The 20,157-nt window shown below is 43.2% G+C and overlaps 1 protein-coding gene across 1 annotated transcript; it reads right to left on the bottom strand.

The window, feature by feature from the left end:
• Positions 1–3,946: 3,946 nt before the first annotated feature.
• On the bottom strand, positions 3,947–19,786 carry FAM133B (family with sequence similarity 133 member B). The gene is made up of 11 exons (XM_056857678.1): positions 19,762–19,786; positions 17,094–17,191; positions 15,543–15,621; positions 13,226–13,300; positions 13,016–13,048; positions 12,649–12,717; positions 9,579–9,674; positions 8,858–8,905; positions 5,720–5,815; positions 5,152–5,196; positions 3,947–4,008 (listed from the first exon to the last, which is right to left on the bottom strand). Exons 1-11 carry the CDS (start codon positions 19,783–19,785, stop codon positions 3,958–3,960), a joined length of 714 nt encoding a protein of 237 aa, XP_056713656.1. The 5' UTR covers position 19,786; the 3' UTR covers positions 3,947–3,957.
• Positions 19,787–20,157: the final 371 nt, after the last annotated feature.

Raw genomic sequence — 20,157 nt, 5'->3', positions numbered from 1 at the left:
CCAGGCTCCAGCTGGAGGATGGCGATCCTTGTCATATGGTTCTCAACTGCATGCAGAAAAAAAATGCTCTTTTAATGCAGGTTAATATACCTGGTGATGTTATTTACCTCCATGTCATGAAAAGCTTCATCTGCCCATATCCACACTTAAACCTCTATAAGAGGAACAGGACATTTTTCTTCAGGCCTGTTGGAAAACCCTAGTGGGGGCTGTCCCAGGACCAACCCATCCTAGGAAATTGATATATGTGGGGAAAGTTTTAACACCAAACCACTGAGACCTTACGTTTTTGCTAGGGATGCCAACTCTGGGTTGGGAAATTCCTGGAGATTTGGGGCTGGAGCCTGTGGAGACCTCAGCAGGGTATAATGTCACTGAGTCCATCTTACAATGCAGCCATTTTCTCCAGGGGAACTGATCTCTAGCACCTGGAGGTCAGTTGTAATTCAGAGAGATCTCCAAGCCTCACATGGAAGTTGGTAAACCTATTTATAGCCCACCTTTTCTCCAAGGATACACTGGTAGAGTCATCCAATTATTTCATCATAATGCCCCAGAGAGAGAGATTGGAATGAGAGACTGGCTCAGCATCACCAAGTGATCTTAATGCCGAGTGGGGAATTCAGTGCCAGCTCACCTGATCCTGATCCAGCTCTGTAATAACCACTACACCACCCTGTCAAGGTTTCAGCTTCACTCTACAGCAGTGGTTCCCAACCTTTTTTTGACCAGGGACCACTAGGACTTTTTTGTTCGGTGCAGGGACCCCAAGGTTCAAAATAAAAATTCCGAGAATTTGAAAATAAACTTTAATCATAACTGTTAGTTAAACATTAAACTTAGAATAATATTTGAATATATATTTTTATAATAGATAACTTTTAATTGAAAATATTTATTATGGGTTTATAACTTTGTTTCGAGGACCTTAATTTAGTTCTCACGGACCCCTGGGGGTCCACGGACCCCTGGTTGGGAACCAGTGCTCTACAGGAATGTTGTTGCTTATATTCAGAGTGTACTACAGATGTTCAAGGGAATTTTTACACATGGAAGAAGTAATGGTGACAAGCTGTATTTCAAGAAAGTGTACTACCATTGCTGATCTCCTTGAAGAACCCTAGCATGCCCCTATGCAGTTTAGATCCATAACTCTCTAGAAATGATGACAACCCCACTCTAGCACATCCTACACTTCAGAGGTATTTTTCTTGGTTTTGGGTATTGAGTCCAAAGCTGCTTATGACAGTATATCTCACTTAGCAATCATAGGAAGAGGAGGTTCTACACAAAGATAGTGGGAGGAGGCATGCAACCTGAGCCCCACTCTTGATCTTACAGCATTTATTGGTTCCAGAGATGTGTGTGTGCGTGTGAAGTGCCATCAAGTCGCAGACGACTTATGGCAACCCCATTTGGGGTTTTCATGGCAAGAGACTGACAGAGGTGGTTTGCCAATGCCTTCCTCAACCCTGGTATTCCTTGGTGGTCTCCCATCCAAATACTAACCAGGGCTGACCCTGCTTAGCTTCTGAGATCTGACGAGATCAGGCTAGCCTGGGCCATCCAGGTCAGGGCGGTTCCAGAGGTACCTACTTGTTATTCAGTGGAGGGCCAAGCTTTCCACAGATAATAGCAGATGTTTATTTCTATCAACTTGACTTAATATTGAGAGATGAATATTCATCTTTCAAACAGCAAACTGAAGAAGGGAGCATTATGCAGTCTCTGGCTTGCTTCATACCATTAGACAGAGAAACAAGTGCATCCCAGAGGCTAGCCTTCTCCCATGGCATGCAGATGGTCTTTTTTTTTCCCCATCAAGTTACAGCTGACTTATGGCGACCCAGGAGGTTTTCAAGGCAAAAGACCTCCAGAGGTGGTTTGCTATTGCCTGCCTCCGCGTCACACCCCTGGTATTCCTGGAGGTCTCCCATCCCAATACTTGCCAGGGTCGAGGCTGAGTGTGTAACTGGTCCAAGGTCACCCAGCAAGTTTCCATGGCAGAGTGGGGATTCGAACCTGGGTTTCCCAGATCCTAGTCTGACAGCTTAACCACTACATCACACTGGACATACACTTTTAAAAGTTATTTCTGAAGCAGCCAAGAAGGCAATTAAGATTGGTCTGTCTGTCTTAAACACACACACAAAATCCAGAAAGAAAAAACATTTTTGAAACATTTTCTTTACTGAGTGTCTGCCAGTAATTTTATATTCCAAGACATAGTTGCATAACAGGTCTGCCACTGAACTTGCGTACAATAAAATCAGCTTCAATATGAAGCTGTTTGATATCAAACCCCCCAGCGTTTTACATGCTAAATATCTCTGGCAAGTATGTATTTAAACATAGCCGTGAATGCAATAGAAACTATAACATCTATAATAATGTTGCATGTGGAACATAATTATTAGGGAGAAAAAAACAACCCACTGGTTACAACTGTATTCCTCTATTGGTTAATTTAAAATTGGTACAAAACCATGCAAAATATTAATTCTAAATACCTTAATTACAACACAAGAAATAAAAATTTGCCAAACAAAAGTTCAGTCCAACTCACCAATACCTCAAATGATTGTAATGTGTCTTATTACTAGCACAGTATTCTTTTAATTAATGGGATAAAATCCACACTTTTTGGATGTCAGCTATGCATTGGTGTTTTTGCTCAGCCCAGCAGCTTATGCTACAGGTCCGGAATAAACTAACAGCCAAGCCAGATGCGAGGGGACAGCTACATTTGTTATTCATGTGTCTGGACTGTTCGCATATAAAGCAGGGAAGGTGTGACTATTTTGTTTAAGAATAAAAGGAGGAACAGAAGTTCAACCATCCCCCACCTCACCTCCCTGTACTCTATTGCTGCAGGCACTTTTCTCCTAGGGCTGGGAAGAAGCTGGGTGAAGTATGGCAGCAGAGTTCCTCTCACCCACGCAACCTTTTGTCACAACTATTAGCCCATCCTGCCTCCCTGTCAATGGGGAGACATGGTTGCCGCTGCCCATACAGCCTACCTGCACAATTGCTCCTGTGCAGACTCCCCTTTATTTCAGCAGGGCTTGCACAGGAAAAATGCCCAGGGGATTCTGCCCCATATCCAAAAACAAACAGCCTGCTGAGATTACCCTTGCATGCACAGCTACAATATCATCAAGTACTGCTGCTGTTTGCAAGGGTCAACGATTTCCACTAATCCAAGAGAGCGTGAACACCCATGTCCCGTCCCAAAACCAAGCGCAAAGTTACACACGTCTACCATATATGTATGTTACAAGCATGTACCGATTTCAGTAACAATTAAATGTCAAAGAAAGTGTTATGGTGTGTCCATCTTTGAAGAGGAATTTTTCTTCATAATGAACCAACTAAATATCAAATCGCTCTCCTGATAAAAAATAAACACCCGAAGCAACTTTTTGATCGTCATGGGCACAGCAGCTCCACTGTGTATACTGTCCACAAAGCCTCTGTCTGTCAAGCCTGTTCCATTTATAACAACAGATGGAACTGATCCATATTCACAGTTGCTTTGGATGGGAGAACCGGTTCCTTTCCTTACACGGTAGAGGAACCCCTAACATCTAAAAACTGCATGTGTGCCACAGAGCACAGTCAAAAACCTTTTTAGCATCAGCCCAATTCCACAGTGCTGCTGAATCATTCAAACATGTGCGGGACTTATTTAAGAACATTTAACACCAGTTATGAGAGAGAGAAAGAAAGAGAGAGAAAGAAGAAAAGAGGTACTACATGTTTTAAGCATCAGGCAACAACAATGGCTACTTCCAGCTCCATGGCTCTGGGCAAGCTGAAATTCTAGAATATTGTTAAAACACAGGAGAGCTCATGCAGTTTGGTAAAGTCATCGTTTTCACAGTTGCAGTTTCCTCTATTCTCATTGCACTTTCGATTTTTAGGAGGGGGAAAAGTCTCGACTGAAGCTAGCTTCTTTTACTTCCTTTTGCCGTGCTTCTTGTGCTTCTTTCGCTTTTTTGTTTTATCCTTTGAAAAACAGAAAAGATCAGAAATCATTTCATTAGTCTAAATTCAGTGTGCTCAGTCCATGACTGAGTACACATATTTTCAAAAGAAAAATCTCACCAAAGCAATTTCAAAGTTACACTAACGCCACCCAAGCAAATTAAACGATTGAATAGCAAAGGCACGGTGGGATTAAGACATGTGGAAGCCTCGTAGCATTACCAAAACAATACAATTTAGTAATCTTTTCCCCGCATTTAGAGGCCTCTCATAATCTGGGGCCCTAAAATTTATCTTACTTAGCTTGCGCATAAATCTAGCTTTGTGCAGAGGCATTTGTGCACTGGCAGAGTGGTGGTTCTAAATATCTGAAGTCTTAAATTCAGTCCTGAAACATCAGATAGCAAGGCTGGGAAAAAATATCTTTCCAAGATGCAGGATAGTCAGTTTGAAAAAGCTGCCAGACATGCTTGGTAGCTATATTAAAAGGTCTAATTTGATGGAAGACTTGCCTAGCCCCCAGTCACTGGTCAGAGGATAAGCAGCAGTAGAGGGGGGGAAAAGGACCCTTCTTCCTTCCTTCCTTCCTGAACTACGCTCTGGCTCTCAGTTACCTTGTGGCCACATAAGCAAAGGAAAGGTCAGTCTTGACCTGCCACTAACCAGAAGGTCAGTGGCTGCTGGGTAATGTCCACTCCCAGCAACAGAACATTAGCCTGATCCTAGCAGGACATAAATCCCTGCTAACAAACTTCACGGCAACACTGTCCGATCAAGCGCCCTTCCTTCCACTGCTTCATTTGCAACTAGCCCTTTACTGTATGACTAAAAGCAGGGCCCAAGATTTGTATTTTTTTGTTTATGTACAGTGCATTTATTTATGGACAGCAGCATTGTTTGCTGAATACTAATTATTCCACCTGAAAAGTATGATGCAAATTTAATTCATATATAAATAAAATTAAAATATCCTTATTACTGTTCTGATAACTGTACACAAAGTCAACAGTATCTATATAGTACATTTTTATCCTGCCTCGCCTACAAGGTGGTCTGGACAGAGCGTGCGTTGTGCGTCTGTGTGTGGAGGTTGTGTCAGCAGATGTTTAGGTTAAGGTTAGGACAAGTGCTTTCTGAAGTTTCTCAACTGAAGAAAATGCTCACATTTTTCTCTTTTTCTTCATTATTTTTCTTCTTTTTTGTTGGTACCTAAGGCATGGGGTGGGGGTAGGAGAAGAACAGAACAATATTTTTCAAACGTGCTGACATATTATTCTATTATTTCACTGTAATGATTTAATGACTTGTTTTAACTGTTGAAGAAATGCTTAAAATAGATTTAAATAATTTATTTTTATTTATTTGTTTGTTCAATTTATAACCCGCCCTCCCCGGCCAAGACAAGGCTCAGGGCGGGGAACATCATTAAACATATCAAATATTAACAATAAAAGTAATAATTCTAAAATTAAACAATAAAATCCAATTAAAAACCCTTAAAAACTCCAGATGGCACTTAATTTGACCAATAGTGCCCGGAATAAGCAGTAGGTTGCCCCCCCCCCCCCCGCATAATGGGAGTGACACAGAACAAGGGGGGGAATAGGGAGGCCAGCAGAGGATGATAATTGTATCATGTGGCTCCCAAATGACCACAGTTGCCAACAAACAGGGTTTTAATGTGCTGAGTATGTTTCTACTACATTGGGACGGATATAATATTAATACCAACCTCCTCTATATGGTCAGATTCTGAGGCAGAATCTGATAATAACGGGCCATCCCCACACTCCATTTTTATCCTTTTCCGAACAAGTGTTTTGCTGTCCTGCACGGGGAGAAAAAGTGCCACATTTGATTTACTAACCATCAACAGCGATTTAAAAACCCTTAAAAATCAAAGTTTGAATTGGAACATCTTGATTTATATATGGGTAATTGATAGGGTTGCCAACCTCCAGGTACTATCTGGAGATCTCCTGCTATTACAACTCATCTCCATCCGATAGAGATAAGTTCACCTGGAAAAAATGGCTGCTTTGGCAATTGGACTCTATGGCATTGAAGTCCCTCCCCTCCCCAAACCTCGTCTTCCTCAGGCTCTGCCCCAAAAACCTCCCGCCGGTGGCAAAGAGGGACCCAGCAACCCTGGTAATTGAATTAGAAACTAAAGCTGAAAACAGAAAGCAAATCCAACCACTATTTATGTCCCCCATAGCTATAATTTCATCCCTGTTGATTAATTCACTCATCCAAAAAAATTATGGGTCAAAAGCATTTAGCTTATTTCAGTGAAAAACCAACAGGGAATTCTTCAACAGGTGTAAGGGGAATGAAATAAGGACAGACACTGGAACCAAAGGAGTCAATGATTACATGCTGAGTGGAGCTATATATAAATATATTTACAAAATGTATATCCCACCTTTCTGCCCAGTCATGGCTCACTGGGGTTCTGTACAGAATCTATTGCAACTCTACCCTAAATAAAATTAGCCCCTGAAATAAAGTATGTTTATAAAATAGCTTTTAGAAGTTTATTTATCCTCTCATGGGAAATTAGCAACCACATTCTTGTTTCTGAAAGGTTAATGTATGCAGCGGCTTTACAAAGAAAATGATATAATTAGCTTGGTATATTTGTTGCAGAGGATTATTTTCTTTGCACAATTTAACAGATCTGAAAAGCTAGTTTAAATACAGGTTATATTATCATTTGCTTTCAGCTAAATGCAACAGAAAGTTATTCTATGGCACAAATCTTAACTACCAATCACCCCTTGGCTGCTTGTGTGCAAGCCTTGCCTGTCTCGGCTGCCTTGCCTAGCTGAGCTGCTGTGATGTCATAGAATGTTTCAGCAATCAGAATCTTGGCAAACTTTGCAGCTTCTGTTAGGGTACCGAAATATACATTTTACACCTCTGAAAAGCCCAAGAGCAGAAAGGGAAACAGTATGAGCAGAGCTGAAGAGGAGAGAAGTAAGTAAAAGACAGTATAGGAGTCAAACTGAGGAACAGGAACTTCGGGGCACAATATACAGAAGAGAGAGAGACCTGAGGAGTTTGTAATACAGCCGCTGAAAAAGGAGCTTGTGGAAAAAACTCACACAGAACTGAAGGAGGGAAAAGCTGTTATCTATCAAGGAGAAGATGATACAGAAGTGCTCGGCAGGCACAGAGGCTAAAGCTGGGGTCCCTAACCTGTCTGAGCCCTCAAGCACCTTTGGAATTCTGGCACAAGGTGGTGGACACAAATACAAAATGGCTGCCACAGGAGGCAGAGCCAACTACTAAATGCCAGAGAGTGAGGTCATGCATAACTCTAACAATAACTCCTCAACGTTTCAGGAAGCAGCTCTGTTTAACAAGACGCCTTTCAAAATGAAAATGCTTCAAAAATATTTTCTTCAATACACACAAAGTAGTGCAGTGAAGATCTTTCTTGCTGTGGTGGCAACTGTTGCTGAAGCAACTTTCAAAAAATCTGCACAACCAATCAGATCTCCAATGGCCAACCAGAAGTCCTGCAGGGCAAAAGCCCGACGTGTCTCTGCCTGCTTTCTAAAAACACTTGGCAAGCACCAGGAAATGTGTAGGTGGCCGCCATGATGCCCACAGACACCATGTTGAGGACCCCTGGGCTAAAGATTGGGAAGAAGGTAGGAGGGAAATGTGACATAGAGGAAGATGGGAAGAACTGCTCCACAGGAAGTGATGAGTTGTGTGAGTATGCATGTTAAAACAAATTGTGGGTCTGGGAGAAATTTCGCACCGAAGTTATGAACATGAGAGTCTACGTGCTGTTGGCAGGAATGAACCAGTCAGGCAAGAAAACTAACGAAGCCATAGGAAGAGTGGTGATGAAAGTAGCATATGATTTTGAAATCAGCCATATAAGTGTCTACGAAGTTGCTATTTGGAACCAGATTGGTATCACAGATCTGAATGTAACTTGGTACAATTTGACATTCCACAACAGCAATTCAATGAAGAGACCAGGCAACAGACTTTTTAACTAGGGATCTTGCAATCACTTCAGCACCAAGTGTCCAGATCATGCGAAGTGCTGGTATCGCTTTACTCTGCTCTGGTTAGACCTCACCTAGAGTACTGTGTTCAGTTTTGGAAACCACAATTTAAGAAAGACGTAGACAAGCTGGAACATGTCCAGAGGAGGGAAACAAAGATGGTGAGGGGTCTGGAGACCAAATCATATGAGGAAAGGTTGAAGGAGCTGTGTATGTTTAGCCTGAAGAGGAGAAGACTGAGAGGGGATATGATAACCATCTTCAAGTACTTGAAGGGCTGTCACATAGAGGAGGGTGCCGAGTTGTTTCTGGTCCGACCTTCTGAGGCAACAGAAAACAACGGGTTGAAATTAAATCAAAAGAGTTTCCGTCGAGACATTAGGAAGACTTTTCTAACAGTTAGAGCGGTTCCTCAGAGGAAAAGGCTTCCTCAGGAGGTGGTAAGCTCTCCTTCCCTGGAGGTTTTTAAGAAGAGGTTAGATGGCCATCTGTCAGCAATGCTGACTCTATAACCTTAAGCAGATGATGAGAGGGAGGGCATCTTGGTCATCTTCTGGGCATGGAGTAAGGGTCACTGGGGTGTGTGTGGGGGGAGGGTAGTTGTAAATTTCCTGCATTGTGCAGGGGGTTGGACTAGATGAACCTGGTGGTCCCTTCCAACTCTATGATTCTATGAATGCCTACTGACAAGTACAATTCAGAAGATGTTTGGGGGGAAAAACCCTCTATTTGCAACACTGAAAGAAGCACTTCTGAAAATAGAGATATTTGAGTTTCGTTTGACAAATGCCACAAATCGAGTCTTTGGGCCTTTGAGAGATTAAAAGTATATAAAATGTTACCTTTTCTCTTTCACGATCTTCCTTTGACTTTCTGTTTTTTAAGCTGTCCTGAATAAAAAGTGAGGTAGTTATTGTTTAAAATAAAATAAAATAAAATGGCTGACAAGTCCCTCCTCCCCTTCCCCTACTTCCTTTGCTGACGCAACTAGTGACTCTTTGATGAGGACCTCACACCAGTCTTCTTTATGCCTTTCAAAGACCTTGGGCTGAAAGGTCTATGTTCCCAGCAGCATACTACCCCTGCTCATGCCATGCAACCACTCTTGGGCTTCTCCACCCCAAATTCTTCATTTGCCCTCTGGCTGAATTCCTTTTGCCTGTAACCTGTCTCTCTCCCTGAGAAAGATATGCCAAAGCAGTGGCCTAGTGAAAGGGTCAGCCCCACAGAGCTAAGTCTATGATGTAAATCCAAGATATAAAACAAGTCCTACTGTATCTTTGGCCCTGACCTGGATGGCCAAGGCTAGCCTGATCTTGTCAGATCTCAGAAGCTAAGCAGGGTCAGCCCTGGTTAGTATTTGGATGGGAGACCACCAAGGAAGTCCAGGGTTGCTATTCAGAGGAAGGCACTGGCAAACCACCTCTGTTAGTCTCTTGCCTTGAAAACCCCATAAGGGGTCGCCATAAGTCTGCTGCGACTTGATGGCACTTTACACACACACTCACACACACAGTATCTTTGAAAAATGCCACTAAGACTTCATAGGTGATTACATCTTACCTTGCTGTCCGATTCAGAATCTGAATTGGAGCTTTCAGATGACTTCCGTGAGGAGTGGTACTTCTTTTTCCTTCTCTTTTTCCCTTGTTTTTTATCCTGGCCACAAATAAGAAAACCGCTTGTGTTTAATTCACACTAAATTGGTATCAAGTATTCAGTTTGAAACAAAGCATAAACTTGTAGACCAACAATCAGAATGGCTGCATCTTATACAAATCCCTTAGACTGAAGCTGCCTTTGTCCAACAATGCTCCATTGAACAACTAGAGAATTATTGGACAAAGGCAGCACTGCTCTATCATTCACTGTTTTCTAATGCTTCCCTCATAGATTAGATTCCAATATCCAGGAGGATATTTTAGAATTTCTAATGAGGAAATCAGTATAAATAAACCTCTAGTACGGACAAATAAGTACTGTTAAATTGAAATACATTAATGAAATGTAACAATTACAAATAAAGTGGCATTTTGAAATTATACTTCATACAGCCACTCCAACCAAAAGTAATAGTGGAATTATTTTGGACCCCATTTTTCTTTCTTTAGGGACAACATTTCAACCAGTTTCAGGAAATATATGTTGATATAACTGCAATCCTTAAAGAGTTTTGTTCGATCAAGGCCTGTTAAATTAACAGACACTTCCCCAGCACTGGAATTTAAGGTTTTGGCCCCAAATCCCTTATGTAGGCATGTACAGTATTTGCTGATTTGGGTGGAAGTCTAGGCAAACTGAAATGAATTTCTAATCAGAGCAGCAAGAACTTCCCTCCTTCCTTTTGTACAGCTCTCTTTTTCAAATGCTAACACCTCAGTAGTCCTTTGTGCAAAGAACCTGATAGGCATTGCTGCGTACTTCCATTCTGTTCTATAAATAAGCTGAACGGGGACTGAACTACACCATCCCACAGCCACCTCGCATGCAAAAACCTCAGCTTCACTTCAGTTTTTGCCACACAGGGGCAGGCATGTGTAGTTTCCCCATCGCTGGTGCAGCTGCTGATACAACAAAACAAAAATGGGGCTTCCAAATGTCAGGTTTCCCCACAGTTTCCTCAACCTAGTTCTCCAGCAGTAGCACCTCCCCCCTGTGCCAGTCACTAGGGCTTTTTTCACCTTTTTAAAAAAAATCAGCAATTGAATATTATTTTTATGAAATAACTATATCATGTTCTCTGAATTCACATTTTTAAAAGTATTTTTTTCTAGGCCTTTTTGTTGCAGAGGTATGTTTTATATCCCCACAACAAAAGGGGCTAGAGACTTACTCTCTTTTTTTTTTAAATGAAAGAAGGAATTCAGAGAACCTGATACGCAGACTGTTATAACAATATTCAGTTACTGATTAAAAACCAAAAAAGCCCCCTGGTGGTGCGTTGTGAGGAGAAATGGTGGCCGCAGGTACAAGGGCAGGGACAATGGCTACCATGTGAGAGGGACTGGGAAAATCCAAACTTTCCCACCCGCACAGCAGCCAGCCAGGATTTGCTGTGATCTTTGCCCAAATTTCACAGCATAGCAGGTTTAGGAAAGACCAGAGGAAAGCTGGGAAACCCCGGGAGGTGCACAAATGCACTGCGATGCTGTGGGGAAGCAGGAAAAGAAACACTTCCCAACAGCATCGAACCTGTGGCCAATAATCCATGTGAAGATGGCCTTCTTCTCTGCAAAGCAGCAGTGTGTGTCTGTGTGTGTGTGTGGGGGAGGTTATGTGCAGTGGAGCAAGAAATTCTTATGCTTCTTCCACAGCAATCCCCGCCTCCACCAGTTTCTTATCACTTGCAGCTCTACATCCACATTTCTGTCACAAACCCAGATCTGGAACCTCAACTGGGGGAAAAGCAGTGTGGGAGAGAGAGTTAAGCACACACACCCTTCGCTGCTTGCAAACTGCTTTGCAGAGAAGCCACCATCATTGGTATTCCCAAACAGACCTTGTCATCTTTAAAGGAACAAACAAATGCTAAACCCTCAGTCCTGCAGGAACGGTGGGGGGGGGGGCTGTCTACCCTTCCTAACATCAATACAAGTAGAGGGCCCTGGCCATCTCCCCAGACTACTGCTCCAGAAATCCACTTGTTTCCTCAAACCAGTGCAGTGCCTGGGGTAGGCAATTTCACATCGCCCAACAAAAACTGTTCATTTTTTGTGTGGCATTCATTAAAAAATGTACTTCAGCATAAACTGCTCTCCATTTAAAAAAAAATAGCAAATGTAGTACCACTGAGGGGCCGTGGCTCAGTGGTAGGGCATCTGCTTGGCATGCAGAAGGTCCCAGGTTCAAACCCTGGCATCTCCAGTTAGGCAAGCAGATGATGTGAAAGACCTCTGCCTGAGACCCTGGAGAGCCCATGAACAGGGGCTGGAGTCAGAGACTGGGGCTGCTGAAGAACCCACTAAGGAGACCCTCATGTTGCCTGGGATCACATGGTTTCTCCCAGAACCCCAGGAGAAGAGAAGGTGGAAAGCCCAAGTAGAAGCTCAGCCCAGATGGCAGAATGCCTGTCTGGCAACCTGGAATATCTCCTCTGCCCAAGAGGCCTCATGAAGCTGCCTTATACTGAATCAGACCCTTGGTCCATCAAAGTTAATACTGTCTACTCAGACCACCAGCAGCAAAAGCTTTGGCAAAGTAAGTAAAATACCCAGCTGTCCCTAAACTTCCTCACAGTTGAGGATCAGTACATCTACTTTCAAGTAACTAGTTGGGATCCAACGACCATGTGTGATCTACTGCACAAGCATTGGGGGCTTTTCAACCTCCCACTTTTAACCATAGCTTAGTTCAGGAGACTGGGGAGTGGCACAGCACAAAATACCAAGAGGTACCACTTTGACAGAAAACGGGCAGCAACCCCCTTGGATACAGATCCCAGTTAATGTGTTTAGGATGTTGGTTCGAAACACCGCCATTTTGGAAGATCACTGGCTAATGTCATTCTAAAGGAAGTGACACCTGGGTCAGAGGTTTATTCAAATACATCAAAACTTCAAGGTGCAAGGAAGACAGGCACAAGTCCATGGAAGGGACACAAAACAGTTAAAATCTGCAGGAACAGAATTCTTACCTCATCTTCGAAATCAGAAGAACTACTGGAAGAATCAGAACTTGATGAGGAAGAGGAAGATGGAGACAACTTGAGCAAACACAACAAAACGTAAACTTGTGAGATGCAGAATTGGTATACACAGTCCAAGGAAAAAAATAAGATTCTTACATTTATAAAAACTACACTGTATTTCAAAAGCAGAGTCTAGGAGACAGTCTTAATTAAAGCTGCATCAGCTAGATTTTTAGCCAGTATTAACTACTAATGCCAACTACTAATGCCAACAACAGAAGACAAATTTCAGTTTTCGCCTTGAAAAAGTTAACTGGTTCTCTAAGTTTCAATTTCTGTATAAAAAAAAAAACCAACTGAAATCTTTGCTCACCCTACTGGATTTTTTCTTCTCCTTCTTCTTTTTCTAAAAAAAATGAACAATAGACCAATTAGTTGTGCATGCACCACCAACGAAGGCATTACCTTTTAACATATGATCTATGGCAATAGCTGTGTTATTGCATTAATGAACAACAGCAGCTCTCCTAATGGGTACATCCAGCTCCCGTTGTCCTTGAGTGAATACATTAAAGGCGTTTACCTCTTTCTTTCGTGAAGTGCTCTCGCTGCCACTCAACAATTTCTCCCTATGTTTTTCCAATTCTTTTTTCCAGTTCTGAAAAGCAGTGAAAGGAATCATGAATCATTCTCAAAAGAACCTTTAATGGTCTCCAAAGCAACATTTGTTAGACAGACACTACTTGATACACTCAGGCAATTCATTAATATTGTTTTCCAGTTTGGGGACCGAAATACAGAGAGCAACATTTGGTTATATGGTGTTTCTCATGCAGAGGAAGCACCCCCTTTTGTCCCTGTACAAGCCCACTGAAGCAGCCGCTCAAAGAGAGCCATACTAATCAGGTGTACTCGAACGTAAGTCCCATTCTATTCAGTGGGGCTTAGTCCAAGGAGTTATTAGGATTGCTACCCCCTAGCCATGGAAACTCTAATTGATCAGGACTTTAAAACAAACTAAGGCTGTTACCGCACTAAGTATTCCCAGCGATGTATCAAGGGTTTGGAAATGTTATAAAAAACATCACTTTAAAAACCGCTTTAAAAGGATTTTTGGATGCCATGGCTAAAAAAGTGGTTGGAAGACGTCTTCACAGCTAAAGGGGCCAAACAAAGTGTGAACAGTATTTTTTATAACAGTTTCAAACTTTTAATACATCGGTGGGAATACATAGAAAGTGCGAACAGTATTTTTTATAACATTTTCAAACTCTTAATACATCGCTGGGAATACCTGTGTGATAACTGCCTAACTCTAACATGTAAAACACACTTTAAAGCAGTTAGTGAAAGAATGAGAAATGGTTGTCCTAAGCAGAGTTACACCCTTATAAATCCAATTGGCTTAGAAGGGTCTAACTCTGCTTACCACATAAGCCACAGAGCTGAAAATGCCCAAATTCCCAAGTGCATAACAATCTCTTCCAAGAATACATTCACAAACTGTGTTTTTCATGTCAGCAGAAGCTATCCTTGTTTGAAAATTCTATTGCATGTCTTTGCTAAAAAACATAGATAACAGCATTGGTCCTTAACAAAACTAAAAACAACAAGTCATTTAATATCTTTTATTAAAACCCTCTAAAGTAAAACAACACAGTATCCCATGGGAGCACCAACAGTCCAGTATTTCTTGTTTCTTCTGGACAAGAGGGCAGAAAGTCTGGTTTATGCACCAGGACAGCTGCATCCCTGTTTGGATATGCTGTCAAGAGAAATGTACAGTACAATCAACATGTACACAGAGAAAGCACTGTAAAAAAAATCAATGTTAATTAGCTTCTGTTTAGTAGAGTAGGGGTTCTCATTGCTTATCCCAATGTTGGCTGTTCCTTTTGACATTCCAGTAAAAGAAATGAGGGCCTGGATCTAAGCTAAAAATTTCCACAGACAGAAAGAGGGGCCATTTTCACCAAAAAACACACACAAAAAAACCCATACACACGCACAACAGACCTCTGATGAGGTCCAGAAAGCCAGCAGGTGTAGAGGTTAAGAGCCATAGACTCTAATCTGGAGAACAGGGTTCAGTTCTCCACTCCTCCACATGAAGCCTGCTGGGTGACCTTGGGCCAGTCACAGTTCTCCTAGAACTCTCTCAGCCCATGCAGAGGCAGGCAATGGCAAACCGCCTCCAATGTCTTTTGCCTTGAACACCCTACAGGGTCGCCATAAATCAGCTGTATCTTGATGGCACTTTCCACCATCACAACAGACCTCTGGTCCCCTCAGCTACTCCTACGGCTCCCTGCCCATACGAAGGTAGCATTTTAGGCTGCAGTAGGAAGGGGCAAAGCAGGAAAGCTGTGCTCCACAACCAAAATCCTTCTGTCCATGAAACTGGAAGGCACGATCCAAGTTCCCTAGGACATCTCAGCCACCCTTAAGGATGAGTACCTCTGATCCCCCTTTTGTTTACTTCTCCTGGTTCCTCCTCTTCTCTCTGGCATGAACTGCCCATTTGCAGGTAGTAACCACATCTCAACAGGTATTATCAGCCATCAGTGCTATTGCTTCAGCTGATGTTGTCAGAGTGGTCTTGAAAGGAATGTCCAGAATCAAATGTGAACATTACCCCTTCCTGTACAGGCCTCATGCTTCTGAAAGAAGCTTGCAAAATAGAGGCCCAGAAAACAAGATGCAGCTACTACTAAAAAAAAAAAAAACGACATTCAGTAACAATGACGGGTGGCAAGGGAGGGAGAAAAGCAATATTTTTTTGCTGCGGCTTCAAAACAAATGTAGTAAAAAAAATCAGCAGGTGGCTGGGAAAGGGTAATCATTAAAATAATTCCATTATGCTAATGATGGTAAAGGAAAAATTTACTGAAACAACAAACCTCGTTCATCTTTTCTTCAAATTCTGCTAAGGCCTTGGAGCCCTTCTTTTTCTTCTCCAGTTGTTCTTTTACTTCTTCCCTTTAATTAAAACAACCCGTCATTTATGCAAATCTCCAAAGTATCTAGCCGCACACCCCAGAAGCCTGACATTTAGAAATGAAGGATATGAGAAAATTACAGTTAACCAGTTAACGTATCCCACAATTAGTTTGGGATTTGGGGTTGGATGCAACCCAGATTTTCCACTAATGAAAAAAGGAGGAGGGGGTCACCTTAGACCACCAAAAAGACTATAATGGGTATTATGGGATCTGCATGGACAAAAGCCATGTGAAATGGGGGTTGTAGTAAGGAGGGGAATCAGGGGAGATGGAGCGGAAAAGCTAGCTGAGTCCAAACCTATGTATGCTCAGGCTGGTAGACTTACAGCCAAATTCTAATGGAGACAGCAGCCGGTGTAACCCCAGCGCCAGTACCACTTGCACTGGCTAGAGAGGAACCAACACTGGTACAGGGCCACTTACACTGGCTCCAGGGAGCCATGCAGCACCACGAGCTGTGGGCGCTGGTGCAGCCTTGCCGGCAGCATTTTCCCAGTGCAAGGGTTTGTGCCCAGGGGTGGACTGGCCATTGTGTTAGCTTGCCCGATGGCAAGTGGGCCCTGTGGGCCCCGATGAAGCGGGCCCCCTTAAACATTAGACAATATGTTAAAAATAAAATTAATAAAAATTAAATGATAGCCTCATAATTGTGGGTGGGCCCCCTTTATCTCCTGGCCACCAATACTTTTAGACCCAGTCCGCCACTGTTCGCGCCAGTGTCAAAGGGGATGTTCCCAGGGGCGGAGCTCCCTAAGCCCTTTCGGCCTGGGAAAAAGGCATGCATACTCAATGGAGAGTTTCATAGGGCCTTCTCTAAAATCACATTTTCGGCTTACTGTACCTGGTAGCAAGCCACTCAGGAGGCAGCATGGCTGCCCCCCCTTAGGATTGTGCAGTTAAGCAACAATCCTAAGCAGACCTACTCAGAAATAAGTCCCATTTTATTCAGTGGGGCTTACTCTCAGGAAAGCATTCTTAGGATTTCTGCCTTAATTCCATTAAACTGGTAGGGTAATCCTATGCAGAGCTATTGCACTCTAAGCCCATTGGTTATGAGTTTAGACTGGAGTAACTCTACATAGAAAGGCACTGTCAGTGCAGTGGAACTGTGCTGTTAGTTTGGAAAAATACACTTAGAAGTATCCATTGGCTTTTATGTTTTTTATTTTTATTTTTTTGCAAAAGTGGATGTTTAAGTTAGATCAGGAGGAACTGGATGGGATACATCATTGTCATCAACAACTTCCACTGGTCTTCCCCCTTGCTGGATCAGGGCATCTACATATAAACCACCTTAGTCACCAAACTCACAATAATTTGATCTGGACTCACTTTGCATATTACTGTGAATGGGGCAGAACTCTCTATGCTGCAGAGGAACATTACAGAGTATATTTTGGAGAACAGCTACTTTTGTAAGAGGAAAAAAAATACCCTCCTCCTACATACCACGTTGGCCTTGGTCTATTCAAGTAGTCTTGTATGGTAGGTCCTGACGATGGAGCAGGACCTCGGGATCGAGCCATTGCTATGGGATTCATATAAGCCTGAAATGATGACAAAGCGAGGCGAGATATAAGCGGAGCCATTCTCCTCTTAAAAATAGAAAGCATTTTCTTAAGAAGAGGCTTCTGCAGGCAACGTGTCAAACCACAGAAGACAACAAGTTGATAAACTGAAAGTATCCCCGGGGGGAGGGAGTTGTTATCTTGGCACATACTGCCAAGTCCACAGCAATCAGTGATACTTCCTGCCTCTTCTCTGACTCCTACACAGCTTTTAAAAAACTAAACAGAGATTGTGTTAAATATTTAGGAAAAACATGTCTCCCCCTTCCCAATCTTAAAAATATTAGTCTTTTTTTAAAAGTCTTGTTTTCTGGCGCAGCATAAACTGTGTACACTCAGATCCTGGAAATAATTTTCCTTAAAAAACACTGACATGTTATCAAATTGGTAGAAATTAGTAACAATATTTACAGCTTGGGTAAATTGTAAAATCACCACTTAACTCGGTAGCATTTAATATGCGGCCTAAAAGAGCGTTTCACAAGCTTTCTCTCCCTTATCTGTGAAAGAAGTTTGTGTCACATGCCTTAATGGCTGCAAAGAACAGAAAAGGAGCGACTTGACCCAGACTCCTGAAGGACCCCATGGCCAAACCATCTTGGCTTAGAGACACTAGGACAGTGGTTTTCAACCTTTTTTGCTCCATTCCCCCCTTTCACCATTGTTCAGAATATAATTCCTTCCTTCCCAAGATAGTCTAACTCAAAAAAACAAAACTACAATTTTACAGATTGCATATAATCTCTATAGGACATCGCACTTTGCTGAATAGTGGTCCAAATTCCCCGCCTGGAACCCTAAAATTCCTCCCTGGGGGGGAATTTCCCCCCCCCCTTGTTGAGAACCCCTGTACTAGGAGGTATTTCCTGAAAAATCTACACCACAGGCTGGACAAACACTTGCCAGGGATGCTCTAGTCTAGGCTGATCCTGCATTAAGCAGGGGGTTGGACTAGATGGCCTGTATGGCCCCTTCCAATGCTATGATTCCACATCTGTCAAGGAAGGTGAACTGATTGCAGCTTCCTGTAAAGTTTCTCAGTAGCGGATCTGGTTAGCTGCTGAATGTAATGTAGTCAAAAAGGGCAAGAGTCCAGTAGCACCTTAAAGACTAACAAAAATATTTTCTGGTAGGGTATGAGCTTTCGTGAGCCACAGCTCACTTCTTCAGATACCACTGTGAATGTAATGTGTAAGTCTAGTTTTACTATGTCACCTTTTCCCTAATACCTTTATAATTCTGTGCTTCAGTTTTGTTTTGATATAGCACATGTATATCATTCATTGAACATGTCCAACACAGAATTCTTACAAGCCCTGATCTCTGCTCAACCAAGAAGCAAACCAAAGAGTCAGTCTAAAATAAGCATTACAAAAAATTTCAGGCTATGCTAAAAGCAACGAACGCTTCCAGAGGAGCCCTGTGCAACTTAATGGGATACTATCTTTGCCAGGACAGTCACAAATATTAGTCTTGTCTGCGCCTGCTGAAGTGATTTAGCAACAGAACTAGGAGACGACTCCGGGATGTAGCAAATAAGTACGAATTGACAAGGGGACTCAACAAAATTCTCAAGCAGCTTTTTTCATTAACCCCCCCCCCGCATCTTCTATTCCACAAGAAAACTTAAAAACAAGCACCACTCTACAGAATAACGAATCTCTCAAATCTCACTCCCCAAAGAGCATATAAACAAATATCAGCTGTGTTAGATGGAGGATCCACATAGCCATATGGAGGCTAAACCAAATGCCTCGGGGTGGCTCACTAGCAGCCTTTCCCCCCAATATCCCCCCCCCCAGTATTCAGGAACATACTGCTTCCTTCCAACTATCCTGGCTACTTACCCTCCCCCTTATTTTTTTGTAGAAAAGAGCAAGAGTCCAGTAGCACCTTAAAGACTAAGAAAAATATTTTCTGGCAGGGTATGAGCTTTTATCTGAAGAAGTGAGCTGTAGCTCACGAAAGCTCATACCCTGCCAGAAAATATTTTTCTTAGTCTTTAAGGTGCTACTGGACTCTTGACCTTTTCAACTACTCTGAAGAAGTGAGCTGTGGCTCACGAAAGCCCATACCCTGCCAGAAAATATTCGTGTTAGTCTTTAAGGTGCTACTGGACTCTTGGCTCTTTTCTACAACTGCAGACAGACTAACACAGGGCTACCCGCTGTGCCTTATTTTTTTTCTTCGATATGATAAATCTAGCAAGCCCAGTGTTACTCCTTGCCACTTGACAGGAAGGAAGCCTTTTGATCTACATCCTGCAGCCAAAAAAGCCACCACTCCCACACCCCCCACGCACCAGAATTTGGGAACCTTCTCTTTAACCGGGGAGACAGGAATATTTGCAGCGGGTATGACGGACAAAGCATACCTCCCCCCCCCCACCCCGCCGCACCCTCCTTCCTGCAAACCCCAGAGGCCACCGCCTGGCTCTGCCAGAGCTCTGCTGAGCTCCCGGGGTCCTGGACCCCCCACCCAGCGCAGCCAGGGCCTGCTCCAAACGGGGTCGCAGGCCTCAAAGGCCGCCCGCGGCCTAGGTCACTCACCACCCGGTTGTCCCTCTTCCCCATGGCGCGCGCGCGCACACACGCGCAGCAAATCCCGGCGCCAACTCGATCCCAACCACGCCGGCCTAGCTGGATCCCCTTCCTCGGCTGCCCGTCAAGTTGCAACCAGCGCCCACTGCCGCGCATGCTCAGTGGAACGCCACATGCGCAGTAGCATCCAAGGAAGCCGCCTGCCTTCCCACTTCCTCCCCCCCCCCCCCCGCATTCCCTTGGGATCTCAGGCCGTTTCTGCGCCGGGGAGGTTTCGCCTCGGATTTGCCGCTCTGTAGACGCACATTTCCCCCATCCCAATTCTCAAAACTCAACAATCAGCCCCCATTGCAGAGTTTTGGGGATTCAGATGGGGGAAATGTGCATCTAGAGAGCGGCAAATCC

The sequence above is a fragment of the Euleptes europaea genome, chromosome 11 (assembly GCF_029931775.1).
Source record: "Euleptes europaea isolate rEulEur1 chromosome 11, rEulEur1.hap1, whole genome shotgun sequence".
NCBI classification, from domain to species: Eukaryota; Metazoa; Chordata; class Lepidosauria; order Squamata; family Sphaerodactylidae; genus Euleptes; species Euleptes europaea.
The sequence above is the reverse complement of the archived record's forward strand: the minus strand, read 5'-3'. Positions and strand labels throughout refer to the sequence as shown.

Coding starts and splice junctions, on each gene's coding strand:
- FAM133B (XM_056857678.1), bottom strand. CDS start 19,785: ATGGGGAAGAGGGACAACCGGGTG. Junction 13,049..13,225: donor GCACTTCACGAAAGAAAGAG/GTAAACGCCTTT, acceptor CATTTTTTTTAG/AAAAAGAAGAAGGAGAAGAA. Junction 5,816..8,857: donor AAGATCGTGAAAGAGAAAAG/GTAACATTTTAT, acceptor CTCCCCGTGCAG/GACAGCAAAACACTTGTTCG.